Consider the following 20076-nt stretch of genomic DNA (forward strand, 5'->3'; position numbering starts at 1 on the left):
CGTCGGACATCTTCTACACCAGGTGCTCCTGCTCTTCGGTGAGGTGTCTGCGGACCTGTTGTGAGGTATGTATTTGGGGGCTCTGTTCTTAGTTGGCGGCTGTTATATTTTCCTGGCAAACTAAGCCTTTTCTTGTTATGGAGTTACTCTCTTCATCACTAGTAGTGTCTCTTGCCTTATAAATCTACTTTGTTTTTTATTAATACAACGACTTGGGTTTTGTGTGTGTGTGTTATAATATTTTAGGTGTGTCTCTTACAAGTTTTTACCTGGATTTCTAAAAGCCCAAGCTGACAACTTTGTCCTGAACCAGAGTGTGATCCATTCACATTTGTGGTGATCACTAATGTTTTTCTAGTCTGATGTGATTCCTGAATTTTTCCCTTTTCTTCTTAGGGTTGACTTCTTCCTTTCTTCCCCCCCTCACCCCTCCCCCAGAAGATACACAATGGACAGCTGTTTTTTAAAACTCTGTTTCTCCCAGCTGCTCTAATGCACTTCATAAAAGCTGGGTATCGTCTGTCGGGAGCCGACCAGCAGCTGCCCCTTGACACAGTCGGACGGATGAGATGCATCTGCACAGCAGAGGCAGCTGTGGCTGGACTGTCTGTCTCTCCCTGCATGTCTGTCTTTGCCATTAATAGGTGGTGAGATTTTTAGACACCTGCATTTCAGGTCCAATGATCCGCAGAATTCCAATGAGGTTGTACAGTGATTTCTTGGCCATAGAACAACCCCCCCCCGATGGGGTAGCCCCTGAACATCTAAAAGTTGATGGAGTAACAGCCCCTCCTCCACCTTGAACAAAAATATGTATCACGTAGAATTAGACAGATAAGAAAAGCAGGACATCAAAAGCTCTATTCATACAGCTGCTCTAATTGTCTGACTAATGCGTCTCCTGGTCAAAATAACCTTTGTTTAACATAACTTTGTTTCATGCACCTGATCCTTTAATGTTATGTAACAATCTCTATAAAAATAAAGCCTAAATCAAACTCTGGGAGTTCAGGAGTCTCAGACCCACAGAGACTGGCTGTTCTCCAGCATCCAGCCGGGTGTCTGACTCTTCATTCGTCACCTTCGCCGTCCCTCCTTCAGGGACTCTGAACCCTGCCGAGGCTGGACCCCAGCAAACATCCCTTCCCTCCTGCGAGCGAACCCCTGTGGGCTCACCCCCAGCCACGGCTGCCTGCCCACGTGCCGGGGCTACCCCACCACCTGCCTGGGAGATAGCGTGATCATCTTCATAATGTTTACAGCCAGTGTTCACTTAGATCCCCCCGCATATTTAACGACACGTTTTCGCTGATTTGAAAATAGGTGCATGGCTCTGGCTGGTGCGGCTCCGTCAGTTGGAACATCCAAAGGTTGCAGGTTTAAACGTCTGGGCCGGACATGTGTGGGCCGGGCACCTTTGGCCCTGGGTCGTACGGGAAGCCAGTCGGTGCTCTCCTCTCCTCCTTTCTCTTTCCGAAAGTGGCGAGAAAATGTCCTCAGTGGGGATAAGAAATATGTGTGCGCACAGATAACTTGGGAAGGTGGAGCCTAATTCCTTTCACATCCTTTGGGAAAGGACAGGCTTGTGAGGAACAGAAGACAGTGATGATGTGACTCACTGGTGACCCAGAGACGGGAAGAGGTGCTTGGTTTCTTCCTGGTCATGTGCCCCAAGGGAACCAACAGTCACACCCAAGTGAGGACACCCACGCAGCCCTGTGGGCACAAGAAACCAAGGAGCTGTGCCACAAGCCAGGTGGGTGTGCCACCTTGGCAGGGGGTCCTTCAGCACCCTAACTCTAGCCCCGCCCCCTTCTGGGGCCCTGGCCCGCAACCCAGGCCTGTGCCCTGACCGGGAATTGAACTGGCGACCTTCCAGTTTGCAGGCCAGCACTCATTCCATGGAGCCACACCAGCCAGGGTTCACATTTTTTAAAAAATGTTCCTGTGTTGCCTTCATTTTGGAAACCTAGTTTCCCTGAGGATGGCCTTCTGGGTTGGAGGTCACGCTGTCTCAGCATCGAAGGCACTGCTACTAGTGTCACTGGTGGACTCTGGTGTAATGGCAGCTCCTGGGCAGGCCATCAGTTTGCCACCGGAGTCTTTCCTGATCTTGAATGAGGTGTGCAGTCCTTTATTCACCCCAGCTGGGGCCCCTGGACCTCTGGACCGATGCTTTGAGGCAATTCCTAAAAATGGAAATGTTTACTCCCATATTCCCCCCCTCCCTTGCCCTGCAGGACACCCCCCCCCCCGGAACAGCCCTCTCCCTGCCCTTCCAGGCCTGCCCCCTCTCCCGCGCCTGCCGTCCACTCTGCCGAGTCTCCTCGGCCTGCCCCTGAAGTTCGGGCCACTCCAGTTTTTAACCTCAACTCCACACCTGTGTTCCTAGAACTTGCACTTGATTTTTTAATACTTTGCTGGGTAGAATAAGAAACCATAAAGACCTATTCCTTGTTCACATTTCCAAGGGTCTTTTATTTCCTTAAACATATAGAAGTGATTTTATATTCTGGTAACTCCAACATCTGAAAACTCCCATCTCTGGGCCCTGCTGCCTCTCGGTGGAGTCTTTCCTTGTGTTTGCGAGTTTGCTTCTAAACCAAAGATGCTCGTTGTCCTTGGGATCTGCGCTGCTTGGGGGCAAAGGCTCCCACCCAAAGCTATTACACCCCCATTGGCATCTCAGACATTTGGGCTGTTTCTGGGGGTCCAGTGGGAAGTGGGGAGTGGGGCTCAGCACCCCGCAGGGAACGGGAGCCCCGATTCCCCTGCTGCCCCAAATGTCACTGGGCCAGGCCGGGAGGTGCTCCCCAGAGCTGTTTGTCCCTCTCCGATGGTGGCCTGGTCCTGCCAACCTGGGACCACCTCAGATTCTGCCCTTGAGGCCTCTAGGGCCATGCAGACAAGTGGATGTCATCCTGCATGGAACACCAGGGCCAAGGGGGGCCACTCTCCCCGTCTCCTTTGCAGAAGGGTCAGCTTCGTGTGGGAAGTCTCCGACGACAGCTACCCCAGGCAGACCTGTGTCCTGCCTCCTGCCTCCCAAGGCCCCTGGCTGCTTCAGCCCCCAGATGGAGCCGTGTGCGCAAAGCCCAGAGGCGGGAGGTGGGTTGTGCAGCTACAGTGTGCCGCTGCAGACTCAGGTGGGGGCTCCCGGTCCGTGCCACTGGGGCCTGGGTCTGCAGTGACAGGGTCCCAGAAGGACTAGCAGCAGGGATGGTGGTTTGCAGTTCTGCAAACGTCAGGGCTGCATGTGGAGACCGGGGGGCTGAGCGACCCCCGGTGAGAGTGGGTGCAGGAGTGGGGCTGGTCTGGGGCACAGGTCACGGACTAAGAGGGGGCTCAGACCCAGAACCATGCAGGAGGCGGACCTGGGGCAGCCCTGGAGGGCAGGCCCAGCCTGATGACCGGGACCCCTCCTTGGCTGGCACTGGTCTAACCGGGGCACCCCAAGTCCGCCTGGGTGCTGGCCCCGCCCCAGGAAGTGCCCCCTCCCAGGGGGACCTGCCCCCAGCCTTTCCCTGAGTCCTGCAGCTCTCCTCTTCTGAGCAAAGTGCTGTCTTGCAGCCCAGATCTGGGGGCTGAGCAGGAGCTGGTGGGGAGGCTGTGACAAGTCGGGGTGCCCACCAGCTAGCCTGGGATCCCCAGGCTCACCGCCACCCCTGATGAGGGCCACACTGGAGTCAGCTGGCCCCCATAGGGGCCTCGGCCTGGTTGCCCGGCAGACTCAAGGTGCTGAGCCTGGGTCATATAGACTGCCATTCGGGGCATGTCTGGGTTGAGCCTCAGCCAGGAGCGATGACGGCTAACCCAGGTTGGTTTAGGGCCCGGAGTCTGCGTGGCCACCCTTCCAGCCTCGCTCCAGCCACCCCGCGGGGTGGGGTGGGGCCTGGAACCACCACGCCTCCCTCAGAGCCACCCTCACCCCCTCCATCCATTTCTGGTGAGAGGCAGCCTCCTAGTCTTGGTGCCCTAGGTTGGGAGAAGATGCTCTTGGGCTCCCAGGCTCCCGGGTCCAGTCACCTGCTACACCCTCAGGTGTCCCAGCCCACCCCAGATGCCTGAATATCCACCCTCCCCACCTCCTGAGACTCCACTGTGGGCGCTCTGGGGCCCAAGAGCAGCGTGCAGGTGATGCCCTCTGCTGGCTGCTGTCAGAAGTGCAGCCCAGTGGGACCAGCACCTTTCACTGGAGATCCCAGGTGGGAGGGGAGACACGCCGGATGTAAACATGAGGCCGGGCAGCCACAAGCCCACCTGACCCGGGGGGCCTGATATCTGGCAAACGCGAGGAGGAGTCCCTACTGTCCACAACCCTGGCAGCAGCAGCTTCAAACTGTGCCTGCACAATGGAGCCCTGCTCAGGTCCGCCCCCCAGCCCCAGGCCGGGACCAAAGGGCATCCCGGGGTGGCCCACTAGATGAAGGTGGAGTCCAGAGGCCCAGCGTCCTGCTGGCTGAGGGCTCGGGCCTCAAACAGCTGCTTGATGAGGGCAGACTTCTCCTGCTCCAGCTGTGTGATCCGCTCGCTCTTGTCCGTCACCTCCTGGTGGGTGGGGGACAGTCAGGGCTGGCCAGGCTGTGGCCGCCCCCCAGCTCCCCCCCACCTCACCTGGGTGAGCAGCCGGTTCTGCTCCTTCAGCATCAGGATGGTCTGCTGCTGCTGCCGGTCGGGCGCAGGGGGTGCAGTGGGGACCAGGGTGGGGCCCGGCCCCCCGGAGGAAGAGGGGGGTGGAGCCTGCAGGGGGGCAGAGTCAGGTGGGCATCTGCTGCTCAGCCTCCAAGACGGGGAGCGGGGCGGCCGGGGCACTCACCGAGCCGGCACAGGCTGCAGCCAGCAGCTCCCCCAGGCACCGCGCCACCTCCTGCACCTTGGGCAGCAATCTCCCCAGCGGGCGGGGGCTCCCCTCAGCCCCAAAGTCCTGAGAGGAAGCAGGGAAGGGGGTCGGAGAGCAGGGCCACTCCAGGGAAAGCCACCGGGCCTGGAGGGAGTCCCCACAGCTGGCTCTCCCGCCCCAAAAGTTACTGCTCAGAGCTGGGAGTCCAAGGTGCTGCCGGTGGGGGGCCTCTCCATGGGGGGTCCCAGCACCCTGGGTGGCCGCGGGGGGGGGGGAGCGGGCGGCGTCACTCACGGCGCTGGCCCTGCTCTGGCCCAGGCGGCGCTGGCGCTCTTGCACGCGCTGCAGCTGCTGCTGGTACCAGTCCCGGCCCCGGGCCATCATCTGCAGCCCCTGCAGCAGCACCTCCTGCTCCTGCTCCAGCTCCGCCATCTGCTTCAGCTGCCACATGCAGGATGCACACGTGCCCGTGAGCACGCACCTACCCAGGGGCACGCCTGTGTGATCCCTCCCCACAGGCCTCCGCACCGGGGAGCAGAGCCCTGTTCCCCCTCCGGGGGGCCCGGCCTTCTCAGCCCCTGGACATAGGTCTCCTCAGGGAACACAGTGAGCTGGGCCCCTGAGCAGAGAGGAGCGTCAGGCAGCGGCTGGGGCAGGGGCACTACCAGGGAGGGGCCAAGCCCATGGCCGCAGCACACCCACCCTGCCACCTCCCTGAAGGACTTCCTGACCTGACCACGGGCCATTCCTTCCCTCGAGTGGATTCAAGCCCGTGTGGGGAGAGGTATTTAGAACTGACCCCCATTCCTGTCGCAGGTTGCCCCCAGAACCCAGGCCTGGCTGCCCCCTCCCAGGCAGAGGGGCTGTCCAGGAGACCAAGCATGGGGGCCGAGTCCAATCCTAGGCAAGACAGACAGAGCCCCAGAGCCCCAGGACCCTTGCTCACCAGGTCACAGTCCACTCCATGGGTGATGGTGTGCCTCCGCCGTTCGCCTCGGGCACGGGGGGCCCGCCGCGCATCCCCCACACCTAGCTCCCAGGCCCTGCAGGACACCGCACCTGCAGCAAATGTGCCGGCCTGGCTCACCTCCAAGTCTGCCTAGTCAAGGTGGACCCCCACGGCTGGTTTCCAGGGCCCTCTGGGGCCACACTCCCACCGGCCCCCGTGGAGCAAAGCTCAGCTCAGGCCTGCAGGCCTCTGGACCCTCTCCAGGCACTGCCCACCTCGGTCCAGCCACAGAGCCTCAGGCAGCACACCAGCCTGCCCACACCTCACCTCTGTGCCTGGCTGGGGTCTGGTCCCCACTTGACTCCCACCAGCTCCCCTCACGCCTGAGGCCTGGGGCTGCATGTCCGCACAAGCCACACATGCATGCACATACATGTGCAAGGTGTGGGGGGAGACGCTCCTCTCTGTGTACTGGGCCTCAAGGGTGGGTTCCTACGGGCAACGGGTGGGGGCATGGGTAGCAAGGACCTGACGTGCCCCAGGTGGGGGTCGCAGCTCGGTTAGTCCTCGCCTGTGTGCAGACCCAGCTCACTATGCAGGGAACAGGAGCTTCTGCAGCCCACACTGCAGCCAGAAAGCCCGGTTGCCTGAGAGCCTCCTGGAGGGCCTCCTGGGAGGGGAGGATGGGGTGCCGGTGCGAGGGCCCCCTCCCCTGGCTCCCTTGCCCTACCCACCACATCAGGCTCATCTTCAGAGGCCATGGGAGTGGGTGGGTGATGCAAGCTGGGGTGCAGGTGTGCCTGGCAGGGACACGTCCAGGGGGCGGCACAAGGTGGTATGTGGGTTGCCAGCCAGCCCTGGCAGACGGGCTCTGAACAGCCCTGGAGTTCACGTCCCAACCTGCAGTGCTGTGTGGTGGAGAAGGTACAGGAAGAGAGAGACGGGGAGAGGCAGGGACACTCCAGAACGCCTGGGCCTGGTCACCAGGTCCACAGACAGACTCCGGGTTACCCCGCAACAGCGCGCTGTTGATGACCGGGAGGCAGAGACCAGGGCTGTGGAGGGTGGAAGAGGCCGAGGCAGGGGTCCGGTGAGGCTGGCGAGCAGAAGGCAGCACTGAAAAGGCCGGAAGCTGCCCCCCTGCAGGTTCTGCTCCCAGGGCAGGCATGGGGGCCTTCAGCCCACTGGACCAGAAGCCAGGTCCAGCCCCAGGGACTGGGCATCCCCTGGAGCTGGACAACCCCAGGGGCTGTGGCCCATGTTCCTTCCTAGCCCCACAGGCCTCCAAGCCCCACCCCCCAACCAGGCCAGGTCCTCCTGCAGAAGCAGCCCCCATCTGCTTGGACCTCAGTGGGGACAGTGGGCCCAACCCTCTTGGCCTAGCAGTCAGACTGAGAAAGGACCCAAGAAGGCAAAACGGTCCCCTCCACCGTCTGGGAGACCCTCTTGTCTGCATTAGAAGGAAACACCTCCACCTTGGCCAGAGGTGTCCAACCTGGGTGTGCGGCCCTGGATGGTTGTGAATGCAGCGCAACACAAAGCCATAAATTTACCTAAAACATTGAGACTTCTGTTGTGACTCCGTGTTGCAACGTATTTAACGCACGGCTCAAGACAACTCTTCTTCCAGTGTGGCGCAAAGACGCCAATAGGTTGGACACCTCTGGGCCCTAAGCAGTCACCAGGGATGAAATCACGGCCCAGGTGTCCCCAGGTATAGGGCAGGTATTTGAGGTGGAGAGCTCCCTCGCACCCGGAAGGTGTTCCCAGTGCCCAGCGCATGTTTGGGACAGAGTGAGTTCCTGGCGGGGTTCGCAGAGTCACCCACCAGCCCCTTGGCCCTGGTGGCCTCACTCTGTGGTAGGGAGCACACGGGCAGGTACGAAACCTCTTTCCCTTCCAGGCTCAGGAGCCCGGGAAGAGCAGCCCGTCCCCGTCCCCGTCCCCCGGTGGGCGATGCACGGGCCGCATCTCTCTGGCTCCCGCCTCAGGTGTGGACCGGGGTGGGGGCTACGAGGCTAGCTGTCCCGCACTCACCAGCGTCGGCGCTCGGGCTCCGCTCCAGCGCCGCTCCCTGCGGCCTCTCCGGCTCCGCGAGGCCGGGCGCCGCCTCAGCCGGGCTGCACAACTTTTCTAGACTCCGGGCGGTGCCTCCCGGGTCGGCCGCTGGGAGGCGCGCACCCAATGGCAAGGGCTTCCTCTCCAGGACTGTCCGCGGCTCGTCTGCGGGCGCGAACACTAGGCGCTGGGGAGGCGGCGGAGCCTGCGGCTGTCCCCCCGGGCGCTCTGGGCCGCCTCCCCGGGCGGGAGCGCGAGCCCCGCCTCGGGGGCCTCTGTCGGCGCTCAGTAGCGAGGTGCGCAGCCCGGCCACGAAGCGCTCGAAGGTCAGGTAGCCGCTGGCCGGGGCCACCCGGCGCAGGCCCTCGAGCACGCCGCGGGGCAGCTCGCGCGCGTCGGCGCCCTGCCAGCGGGACTCGATCTCGCGCAGGTGCACGTAGCCGCGCCGTCGGTCGTCCAGGATATCAAAGAGGGTGCGCAGGCTCTGCAGGAAGGCGCGCGGCAGCCCCTCGGTGCTGGGCTCCGGGGACGCGGCGGGCGGCGGGCGGCCCGGCTCGGCCATCGCGGCTCCTGCCATGGGCCCGCCGGCCGGGCTCCGTACTAGGCCCGCCCCAGGCTGAGTCCCCGCGTGGACACCGGCCCGGTCGCCGTGCGGCCCGACAGCCGGGCGAGCAGGCGCACACAACCCAGCGACAATAGCTGCTACTTTTGAATGGGCCTCCTCGTGGCGTCAGTGCTCATTAGCATTCGCGGCGGCCATTGGGTAAGGCTGGCTCATCTTCTCCCTGATTGGCTGAGAGGCCGCCAGCCGAGTTTGATTTTCCGGCCGAGGGGCCAGCTCCCAGGGCGCTCCCGCCGCGGTGCCCGTAGGAGCCGAGGGCGCGCGGAGGTCCAGAGCTGGTAGGGGCGGTGTCCGCCCCCTCGCTCTCCCTCCCGGCCTCCTTGGATGAGGGAAGGAGACCCCAGGGGACCCCCTTCTGCTCTCCACCGCCACCACACCAATCCTCCCGCGGCGGATCGTACCTCTCTCCGATTGGCCGCCGGGCCTACCTCTCCGAGGGGCGGGGCCTGGCGTCCAATACAAAACCTGTCCCCAGGTGGCCTCTTGGGGTAAGGCTAGGGAGCACACCCTCTCTAGGGACCCACCTTCCCCCTCCAGCTCCCCTGGGCGCTCTTCGCTGAGGGTCTCGAGCACAGACACCGCCGACTCTGGAGCCTCTTTCTCTTGCCACAGGTGGGCCCCAAGAGGATTGTGGGCTCCAGCCAGCTGGGCGCTTCCCCTCACAGAGGCCTCTCTGTCCCCACTGCTGCTAGCTCCTCCCCGGTCCCTGGGGACAGCCTGGCCTTTCCTGCCTGTTGCAGGACAAAGCCACTTTTTCCTGTGTCCCCAGATCCCCATCTGGTGACCAGGTCTCCTCAGTTCCCAAGGTCCTCTGCTCCAGACTCTTCCTCTGGCTGGACACCCCCTCCATCTGCTCTCCAAGCACTCGCGGCCTCCTCAGGCCGGCCAGGCAGCCCTGTGTGCCCTGGACCCTTTCTTTCCAGCCAGATCATTACTGTCTGGTCAGTCTGGGCTGGCTCAGGAGGCCTGGCCTGCTGTCCAGCTCTGGACCCCGTCTCAGGGAGCTGCCCAGAGGCCGTCTGCCTGGAACCCCCCACCTTCACCACTGCCTGTCCTCCAGGCCCTGCCCCTCCCTCCAGGCCCGTGCCTCCCCCAAGGGTCTTCCTAGACCTTCTCACGCCATGAGCACCTTGCCACGGAGCGTTCATCTGCCACTTTCTAGACAGACTGTTCATCTTCAGGGATAAATCAGTGAAGAGTCACCAGACATCCCCTCCAGACAGGCCTCCCGCACAGGGTTCACCTTGGCCCTCTGGCTGGCCTCCCTCAGGCCCACTTTGGGTGGTGTGCCTACCTGGGCCTCTGTGTCTTCGGGCCTAGGAAGCCCCCTGCAGCCTGGCCTGCCCGTGGCTTCCCTTTTAGCGGCAGGACCTGCCAAACTCTAAGGATGGTATCCAAGCTGTTTGCCCTGCAGTTCCCTCCCCCTCCTACTCAGCTCCCAGCACCCCCAACCCCGTCCTCCTTGCCCTGGCATCTCCTCACCTCTGGGCCTTTGTGGCTTTTCTAACAGAAATGCCCTTCCCTGCTTGCTCCCAGCTGATCACTGGGCTGGTCCTTCAAAACTCCACTCAGACACCTGAGCCAACCCTGAAAGTCAGCCTAAGTGTCTGTACTCTGACCTTCAAAGCCTGGTGCTGCTCTCTGCTTGCCAAGGTGGCTGTCTCCCCATGAGCCCCTATGCTCTCTGGGAGAAGGGTGGGGCCACCCCAGACCTGGCATTGGCCTGGCCCACGGTGGGTGCTCAGTGGAAGGCAGGCACATGGGGAACCTTATCCTGGAGGTCACAGTGGAGGTGCCGTGTGGAACACCAAGCCAGAGTGAGGACTGAAGATAACGCTGCGGGGTTAGCGTGGGTGTAGAGGCCAGTGGCCCACAGTGCCCGGGCCAGGCTGGGGCCCGTGAGCCCGAGCTCAGCTTGCAGAGGAGTCTGAGGCTGTGAGGACGGCAGCCCCCACTGACTTCTGGCCCATGAGCTTCCTTATGGCCCTGGCCTGGCTCTAGAGGAAGATGCAGGAGAAACGAACCGGCGTCGGCCCAGGGCGTGGCACTAGGGTGCGGCTCCGAGGCAGTCCTGCCCCCGGACTCTGATCACTTCCTCCTTCCACTGTCCAACCTGGCCCGACACGTCCCCAGCTCTAGCTTTCAGCCTTGCTGTCACCCAGGGGGCTTCTCAGAGCCCCTGGCCAGGTGGGTGCCCTGTGGACCTACTGCTTTGTGAGGCACCATCCAGTTAAGATTATATTCATGCTGCGCCAGCCTGGAGCATCCTGGAGGTGGGCAGGGGGACAGGGCCCCTCTGTCCCTGCCTGACACTAGGTGTGGAGGGAAAGCGGGCAGCTGCCTCGCAGCCCCTGAGCCTGTCAGAAGGTTCTCTGGTCTCTCCTTCTGCGACAGCAACCAGCAACCCATTGTGGCCTCTGGGCCCTGCTCCCCTGAGCCCTTTGGATGAGGTCCTCTGGCAGAGGGAGGCGTCTCCTTGGCCAAAAGCCTGCCCTTGACAGGGCTCCGGGAAGTGGTTGCCCACTGCTTCCTCGCTGGCACACCCACCTGTCTGCACTCCTGTCTGCCTGGGCGGGCCCGTTCCTTTCCTCCTGGTTCTGTAGGTCCCTCTGGCTGCACAGTCCCAATTGTGCAGACCCTTCCAGTTGCAGGCCCACCCCCACCTTGAGGCAGGGTATGGGGGTCACCCTGACCCAGACAGGCCCTAAGTTCATGTTCTGCTACCTACCTTCAAGGGCATAAGTGCAGGGGCAGTAAGAGCTCCCATGGACTCTGTTCTGGGGTGTGGAGACTGCTCTGCTGGTCCCCCCCCCCACACATACACACACCCTCTACCGCCAGCATCTGCCCCAAACTGCTCTTCCACTGCCACAAAGTAATGAAGCAGACTAGTCATCCATTCACTCATTCATTCATTCAGCTAGCACTCCCTGAATACCTGCTGTGGCCCAGTGACAGGCTTCAGGACCCAACACTCATTCATTCAGTCAGTCGACAAACACTAACTGCCTGCCTCCTGTGTGCTGGGCATTAGCCTGCCGTGATGGGCAGGGCAGTGAGCCAACAACCCCATCTCTTGTGGCGCTGACTTCCGAGCCAGGGGGTGGGGTCTGGCAGGAAGGAACAGAGAAGTCTCGGGGGGGGGGGGTCTCCACAAAGAGGAGGCAGAAGCAGAAGCCTGACAAAGCCCGGCGGGAAGTCACGGGACTTTCTAGGGGGAGAGTGGTTGTTCAGGTTGGAGCCACAGCAAGAGCAAAGGCCCTGAGGCAGCCTCAGAGCAGCCTCGGAAAAGAATGTGTTCCAGGCCCACAGAACTCACAGGGCCTCCAAGGCCGTTGGCAGGGCCTGCCCCCTCCCCCCAGCAGGGCACATGCAGTGGGAGGGGCGCGACGTGTGGAAGCTGCTTGCGAGGAGACGCAGTTGTCTCAACAGAGGTTGGCCGAGCAGGCCTGGCCGAAGGCCCCTTTTCATGTTGAGTCCAAACCACCATTTAACTTCGTTTTACTGTGGGAGGGAGGGTGCAGGCAGGGGGGAATGGGGGTGTGTATGGAATAGGACAATTGCAATAGCATCATCAATAAAATACATTAAAAAATAAAAATAAGTTCGTTTTATCCATGGGCATGTATTACTTCTAGACCTGATGAGACTCGTCTCTAAGAGAGTTCCGTCCCCAGATGACGGAAGACACTTGCATATTTGTCACAAGGAAAGTCCTAAACAGCAGAGTATTTTAAAGCCTGGTAGTTAAAATAACAAGGCAGGGACAGGGGCGGCTCCTGAATGGTCCCAGTCACTGTGGCAGTGAGGAGGAGGAGGAGGTGTGCGGGGGGGGGGGGGGGGGGGGGGGGNGGGGGGGGGGGGGGGGGCACAGGGAGGCCTTCTTGGGCCTTGGTGACATCCAGAGAACCAGCCGTGCTGCTAACCTGGGTCCATCTCCTGCAGCCCAGCCCAGCTGTGAGTCTGGCCTCTTCCAGGGCCAATGTCTCCGCTGCCAGGCGTCTTGGTAAGTGCAAACGTGGCTGCGTGCAGGGACAGACCCTAGCCTTCCCCGGGGTGAGCCCCCCATCCAGGGCAGTGGGCAGAGGGGGTGTTTTTTAATTTTACTTATTTATTTTTAGAGAGGGGAAGGCAGAGAGAAAGAGAGGGAGAGAAACACCAATGTGTGGTTGCCTCTCGCGTGCCCCACTACCGGGACCGGCTCAAAACGCAGGCCTGTGCTCCTACCAGGAATCCAACCAGCGACAATCTGGTTTACAGGCAGGCGCTCAATCCAGCGCAGAAGCGGTGTTTTTGAACTGAAGTCAGTCCACATGCGCCCGGGAAAGGGCTCTCCAACTCGAGGTGCCCCAACCCCTACGCCTCAGGTGTTTCTGGAGCCGGGTCTGGTTCCTCCGCCCACAGCGGCGAGCGCGACCCCGGAGATCCTGCGCCGCGGTTGGGGCGCAGTCGAGGCCGCCGCTAGGCCGCAGCTGGTGGGCAGGGCCGGGGCGGGGCGCTAGGGCCAGCACCACCCGCCGGGTCCCGTGACGCCAGTCAGAGCACACCGGTCACGAGTGCTAAGGGGGCCCACGGCGGCGGCACAGGACATGGCTTCGGAGCAGGACGTGCGTGCACGGCTGCAGCTCGTGGGCCAGGAGCACCTCCTGCGCTTCTGCGCGGAGCTGGAGCCGGGGCCGCGCGCCTCGCTGCTGGCGCAGCTGGAGTCGCTGGAGCCCGAGGCGCTGCGCGAGCACTGCCAGCGCGCGGCCTCGGCCTGTGCGCATCCCCCGGTCCCGCCGCCCGACCTGGCCACGCGCCTGCGTCCTCTACCTCCCGAGCGCGTGGGCAGCGTGAGCCGGAGCGACGCGGAGAGGCGGCGACTCTGGGAGGAAGAAGGTAACGGGTCGGGAGGCCCGGGCGGGGCGGGGCGGGGCGGGGCGGAGGTCCCAACAGCAGGGCGCATCTGGCTGGCAGGAAGGGGCCATACCCATAGACTAGGGTGAAAGGAGAGGCCGTGCTCGGAGTTCAGTTTGTTTCAGTGCTTTATTTTTGTTTTTTTTTTAAATTTTATTTTTAGAGGAAAAGGGAAGGAGAAAGAGAGGGAGAGAAACATAAATGTGTGGTTGCCTCTCATGTGTCCCCTACTGGGGAACTGGCGGGCAACCCAGGCATGTGCCCTGATTGGGAATCGAACCGGCGACCCTTTGCTTCACAGGCCCGCGCTCAATCTACTGAGCTACACCAGCCGGGGCTTTCTTTTTTTTTTTTTAGTTGTTGTTCATGTACAGTTGTCTCCTTTTTCCTGCCACCACTTCTCTCCCCCCACCCCCAATCCTTTCCCGCTTTGGCTTGGTCCACGTACAGTCTCCGCCCTCACACGCATGAGCAGGGACCGCCCCGCCCCCAGACACTTCCAGGCTGGCGGCCACCCAGGAGAGTGCTGAACGCCTGCGCACACCTGGCTGGCCAGTGCCCAGCCCCCAGGTGTATTGGCAGTAGGGACCCCTTGCACACTTGAGCACACTGCTGTCCCCTGTGTTCTCTCTGAAGGACCCAGGTTGGGAATTAACCCAGGAGGACACCATCCAACCCTCTGCAGGGTTGGGGCCAGGCTAGGTTGTCTGGGGGCATCAGGAGTCTCTGTCCCAGACACCAGCCTTCCTGTGAGGAGGAGGGGCGGCAGCACAGTGGGTCCCAGGCACCTCCTCACCACACCCTTTGCCCCCAGGTCTCCGCCAGATCGCCCTGAACAAGGTGGCCGTGCTGCTGCTGGCAGGCGGGCAGGGCACGCGCCTGGGCGTGACCTACCCCAAGGGCATGTATGAGGTGGGGCTGCCCAGCCAGAAGACGCTGTATCAGCTGCAGGCTGAGCGGATCCGGCGGGTGGAGCAGCTGGCCGGTGAGCGCCACGGAGTCCGCTGCACGGTGCCCTGGTATGTCCCCTCTTGCCTGACCTTGGCCCCCGAGTGGCCCCCCCATGCAGCCCCAGCTCTGCCCCACACCAAGATTTGAACCTCAAGCCCTACACGGCGCCCAGCATCCACCCAGACAGGCCTGAGGCCCCCACCCACACTGGACCCGGATGCCAGCCCCCCGTGGGAGCTCCTGAAGGCGGGCCTGACCTCCCCTGTCCCGGCAGGTATGTCATGACGAGTGAGTTCACTCTGGGGCCCACGGGGGAGTTCTTCAAGCAGCAGGACTTCTTTTGCCTGGACCCTGACAACGTGGTCCTGTTTGAGCAGCGCATGCTGCCTGTTGTGACCTTCGATGGGAAGGCCGTCCTGGAGCAGAAAGACAAGGTTGCCATGGCCCCAGGTAGGCCCTACCCCTGGCCCAGCACAGGGAGCAGGCCTGGGATGGCCAGAATATGCTGCCTGGAGGCTGTGGCATTGGACAGTGGCCTCCTCTGTCCCGGGCTCGATTTCCATCTGTCGCGTGGCATAATACCAGGATAGTGAGAGCCGCTTCCGGCTCAAGGTCCCACCCTGAGGGGCCTCCTACCTCCAGCACAACCCACCCCCCACTAGTCAGGCAAGGCCACGCCGCCCCCCTCACAAGGCGCACCCCTTCTCTACAGACGGCAACGGGGGCCTGTACTGCGCGCTGGCGGACCACCGGATTCTAGAGGACATGGAGAGGCGAGGAGTAGAGTTTGTGCACGTGTACTGTGTGGACAACATCCTGGTGCGGCTGGCGGATCCCATCTTCATTGGCTTCTGCGTGCTGCAAGGCGCGGACTGTGGCGCCAAGGTGAGCCCTCCCACCCTACCCTGCCTGCCGCGGTGCCCCGCCCCAACGGCCTGGCCCCGCCCCGCCCCGCCCCCACCGCATTGCCCCACCCCAGCGGGGCCTCCAGCCGCACAGTGCCCCGCCACACCCAGCCGTGCCAGCCCCTCTGTCGTGGCCGCAGGTGGTGGAAAAGGCTTACCCCGAGGAGCCTGTGGGCGTGGTGTGCCAGGTGGACGGTGTCCCCCAGGTGGTGGAGTACAGCGAGATCAGCGCCGAGACGGCCAGCCTCCGCGGGCCCGACGGCAGCCTGCTCTACAAGGCAGGGAACATCTGCAACCATTTCTTCACTCGAAGCTTCCTGGAGGAGGTCACCCGGTGAGCGGGACCGGGGGCTGATCCGAGTGGGGTGAGGCTCTGGTGAGGCACTGGCAGTGGTCTGGGTGGAGAAGGTCCTTGGTGTGGAAAGAAGCTGAAGGCCCCAGAGGGCTGGGCAGCTGCTGGAAGGCTTCGGGGCCAGGCCAGCCTGCACCTCCTGGGGTGTGACCCATGGCACCACCTCTGCCCTGGTTGCTGGTGCTCCTGGGCAGGGATGAGGGTGCCTGTGCCCTCCCACAGACTCAGCTCAGCTCCCTTCGGGGAGTGAAGTGCCCTTCGGGGCCCAGCCACCACCTGCCCCACCTGGCCAGGCTCCCTCAAGGACCCCGTCTGAACCGCTTCTTGCCTCCCCTTGTTCTCCTGTCCCCCAGGAAGTTTGAGCCCTTGCTGAAGCCACACGTGGCCGTGAAGAAGGTCCCGTACGTGGATGAGGAGGGGAATCTGGTGAAGCCGCCGAAACCAAACGGAATCAAGATGGAGAAGTTCGTCTTCGACGTGTTCCGGTTTGCTGAGTTAGTGGCGGCAGGCGCTCTCTGCGCGTCTCCCTTCCCGCTCTCGGTGGGGGGGGGGGGTTCTGAGGCCCAGGTGGGCAGGGATGCGGAGGCTGTGGTTGGGGGGCACTGTGGGAGTGCCCCTTCACAGTGGGGGTTGGGGGGATAGAAGGTGGATCTTGGGGAGGAGGCCAGAGAAGCAGCCCCCCGAGGGTGGGAGTGAAGGGAACGTTAGGGGCTGTGGGCTTTGGGGCACACCTGGCCCCTCCTGAGTCCTCCGTCTGCCATTTCCAGGTTGGGGTGCGGGGGCTCCCGGGGTTTCTGAGCCTCAGGTGGCCCCTGTGGGCCCTGCCTAGGCCTGCTGCCCACTTGCCAGGCCCAGGGACTGCAGCCAGCACGGCGGGTCACCTGCTCTGTCCTCACCAGGAACTTTGTGGCCTTCGAGGTACTGCGTGAAGACGAGTTCTCCCCTCTGAAGAACGCCGACCCGGCCGACAGGGACACCCCTACCACAGCCCGGCGGGCACTGCTCACCCAGCACTACCGCTGGGCCCTGCGGGCCGGGGCCCGCTTTGTGGGTGCACAGGGGGCCCGGCTCCTTGAGCTGCCCGGGTGAGTAGGGGCCCCAGGGTGCTGTTGTCCGAGCAGGTGGCTGTGTGCCCCCCTCGGCCATGCAGGGACCACTGCTGCTGCCTTGTGGCTCAACTCCTCAAGGTTTGCCTAGGGAAGGTGGGGGTTGGGGGGCGCTGCAGCCTTATCTGGCTCATTCACAAGCTTCGAAACCAGGCAGGACGTTCAGAAGACAGCAACGAGGGGGTCGCTTTTCAGGGCTGGGAAGGAAGAACGTTAGGTTTCCACTTCTCAGGAGTTCACAGCCACTGCCTACATTTGGTGGTGCAGGCTCGGAGAGGGAAGCCTGCAGGGGGCAGGGTTCCGGCCCAGATCTGGGCCTGTTTCTCAGGCGGGGGCGGGGGCTCAGGGTTCTGGGGTCCAGAGAAGGAGATTCCAGGGAAGAGGACGGTGGGCAGCTGGGGGCGTGGTAGGCAGCCTGCTGGGCCAGGACAGGGCCAGCCCCGGTGAAGGGGGTGCTGGGGCCCATCCCCGCCTGAGCAGAGGCTGACAAGGGGCTTCCCTCAGCCTGCCCAGCAATGGAGAGCCTCCGGCCATCTGCGAGATCTCGCCTTTGGTGTCCTACTGTGGAGAGGTGAGAGCCACCTGGCTGCCCGGGCTTCTGTGGAGTTTTTCTGGGGCCAGGCTGCACGAGCAGAGAGGAGGACGGTCCGGGGAGGGGAGGGTGCTTGGGTGGAAAGTCGCAGCTCTGCCTCACTCTACCCGTGGGATAAACGGGCCCTTTGGCTGCAGAGGGAGGGGTGCTGGCCCCCAGGGTAAGCTCTGGTCTGAATTCGCCTGGGCTGGGGGGTTGTGCTGGCCTGTGGTCTGGAGATGGCATGTGACCCTTGCCCCTGAAGTCTCCCCAGCTCCAGTCTGAATTGGGACCCGTGCCCGGGGATAAGAGATGGACACTTGGCTCATTTCCAGGGTCTGGAGGTGTACCTGCAAGGCCGGGAGTTCCAGTCCCCAGTCATTCTGGATGAGAAAGGGGTCAGGGCACTGGGTCCCTGAGTGGCTCCCAGACCTGCCAACCCCTGGGGTCTGCAAGGATGTGGACGTGGCCCTGACCCGGGGCTCCCGGTAGGAAAGCCCACGGCTGCGACTTTCTGGACTTCGGGGCACAGAAGGAGGGCCCTGGTTTGCTCCCTGACTCCTGGTCTGCAGAGGGACTGTCCCCTCTCTCCCTGGCAGCTGACCCAATAACTGGGATGAGGCTGGCACCACGGCCAGCCTGCCAGCTGAGGCTGACAACAGAGCGGCTCGACTCAGCACCATAAAGGGCTGGCTGCACCAGCGCGAGAAGCTGGACCTGGCACGCTGTGGCTGAATCTCCACGTGTCCCCTCTGTCCCGTCCGTGACTGGTTTAGGCTGCTGAGCGTCCACGAAGCATAATGGGACCAGTGCCACCCTTTCTCCAGCCTGCCGGCAGCCCTGATCTTGGTGCTCACACCCCTCCCTGCTCCGTGACCGGCAAGGGCACAGCCTCCAACTCAGGGCCATGGCCCCCTCCCTGCCCCCCTGAAGCCTGGCCCAGGTTGGGGGAAGCCAGCAGGCCCTGTTCTCTTGTCCTGGCTTTGCTGCCCTGGGGCCCAGTGCCGCCTCCCCTTCTGGACACTGCACAGGGGCATCTACCTCCCCGCTGACGCGCAGTGCAGCCTTCTACTAAATGGGGCCGCCTGCCCCTCCCTTCTGCTGCCCCCCCCCCAGCCTGCAGGGAACCCCCTGGTTTCCCCAGGGCAAAGGTGTTATCAGGACGGTGGGTACAGGTGCTGCTGGTCCCTCCAGGGGCTTGGAACAGACCCTGGCTGCCCCCACACTTCCCAGCCTGGATGTGATGGCCTAGTCGGGGCCATGCCCAGGTCTCCCAGCTTCTTGTAAACCTCAAAACCAAACCGTGTGCCTTAGGGTCTTCTTCCCAGCTACTCCCCAGGCAAGCCGGGGGTCCAGGGCAGAGGCAGGGCCACCTGGCGGAGGCCCGGGCCAGGGTCCTGCCTGGAGTGCTCCTCACTGCCAGAATGGAAACACCGCGCAATCTCTTCTACATAGTTTGCTGGGCAAACTATTGAAACAGCTCACCTTTTAAAAACTTATTTTCGAATAATTTGTATCTTCATATAAAGTTTCAAGCAGCACTGAGGGCCCAGGCACCCGTTTCCTGCACTGTTCGTAGCGTGCATGATTACGAGACGCCGCCACAGTAGAACACAGAGGTGCTCTGGCACTTGCCACAGGTGTGTGTCCCGCGTCCCCCCTGCACTCCAGAGGCGGGAGGGTCCCGTCAACACAGACGTCGTGTTGCCTCCATAGCCGCCAACCCCAGACAACTGCTCCTGAAATAACTAACTGTGTTCGAAATACCGCCAAACCGGATTTTTCGTACACAGTGCAGGGGGGGTGGGGAGGCCGGCGAGGGGAGCTGCCTGGAAACACCGGGTGCTGTGATTGGTCCCTGGACTGGAGAGTGCAGTCTTGAAGCAGCACATGTGGAGTGCAACGGGATGGTAGCAACGGTGGGAACCGGGGCCCACTCTAACATCCGTTACACGTCCTGTAAACGCCGGCTCCAGTACGTCCCTCCTAGGTGAACGGCACGTTTGTGTAAGAATCCGAGGAACTAACTTCAGAAGATACAGACTCGGACCTTCAAGCGTCCCGGCTCCCCGATTGCTGACCTTCACCCATGGAGCCAGGATGATGTGAAGTTGGGATGGCGCACACCTGTCATCTGTGTGTCATCAGGACTGTCACCTGCCTTACTGGGATGGATGGTGCATGTTGCCATGTGGGGAACTTTTCAACCGCCTCTGATTTCTGTTCTGTTCCTCTCTTCCTCCTTATTAAACCTGCCTCCAAAGAGGAGGAGTTAGGCTTTGAGACGAGACCCATTTTCCAGGTGGCGGCGTCTGGAAAACCACGTTCCTTAGCGTGTTGGCTTTCCCAGCGGCGGGCAGCCGAGCCTCCGTTCTGTCACCGGACCAGCAGCAGGGGTGTCCGTCGAGGGCTGGAGCCCACACGCTGAGCCGAACCTACTCTGGGCGGGCGGGTCGGTCGGGAAGCTCTTCCTGCTTGCTCTGCCCAGCCACCTACCAGGGTCTAGGGGACCTGCAACAACTCAGTGGGTCAGGCATCTGGGGGTTAGGCCCACCCAGAACTTGCGGCTTGAACCAGCTCTCCTGGACGGGCCGGTGACTGGGCCCTCGGGTACTTGCGTGCTCCAGATGCCACCGTTTCCCTGGTAACCGGTTGCGCGGGGAGGGATGAGTGAGGGCCTCGTTAGAACTTCCCGCAGAGCTGTGTGTAGGATGAGACCGCCGGGCCCTGAGAGATGGCCCCTGCAAGGGAACAGGGAGCTCCCTGGGGCGGGTTCAAAGGAGTCAGATGTCGAGCCCCGCAGACACCCAGATAGGTCCTGAGCTG

General features: G+C 62.4%; 2 protein-coding genes across 2 annotated transcripts; one reads left to right on the plus strand and one right to left on the minus strand.

The window, feature by feature from the left end:
- Positions 1–3498: 3498 nt before the first annotated feature.
- Positions 3499–8556, minus strand: SAPCD2 (suppressor APC domain containing 2). Its single transcript, XM_037036812.1, has 6 exons — positions 7827–8556; positions 5787–5899; positions 5135–5281; positions 4817–4924; positions 4615–4740; positions 3499–4548 (listed from the first exon to the last, which is right to left on the minus strand). The coding sequence occupies exons 1-6, from the start codon at positions 8422–8424 to the stop codon at positions 4420–4422; spliced, it is 1221 nt and encodes a 406-aa protein (XP_036892707.1). The 5' UTR covers positions 8425–8556; the 3' UTR covers positions 3499–4419.
- Positions 8557–12955: 4399 nt separating this feature from the next.
- On the plus strand, positions 12956–19533 carry UAP1L1 (UDP-N-acetylglucosamine pyrophosphorylase 1 like 1). Its single transcript, XM_037036670.1, has 9 exons — positions 12956–13347; positions 14180–14384; positions 14591–14766; positions 15029–15201; positions 15362–15555; positions 15927–16067; positions 16473–16658; positions 17184–17250; positions 17586–19533. Exons 1-9 carry the CDS (start codon positions 13059–13061, stop codon positions 17667–17669), a joined length of 1515 nt encoding a protein of 504 aa, XP_036892565.1. The 5' UTR covers positions 12956–13058; the 3' UTR covers positions 17670–19533.
- Positions 19534–20076: the final 543 nt, after the last annotated feature.

The sequence above is a fragment of the Sturnira hondurensis genome, unplaced genomic scaffold (genome assembly GCF_014824575.4).
Source record: "Sturnira hondurensis isolate 20B ecotype Veracruz unplaced genomic scaffold, ASM1482457v3 Scaffold0022908, whole genome shotgun sequence".
NCBI classification, from domain to species: Eukaryota; Metazoa; Chordata; class Mammalia; order Chiroptera; family Phyllostomidae; genus Sturnira; species Sturnira hondurensis.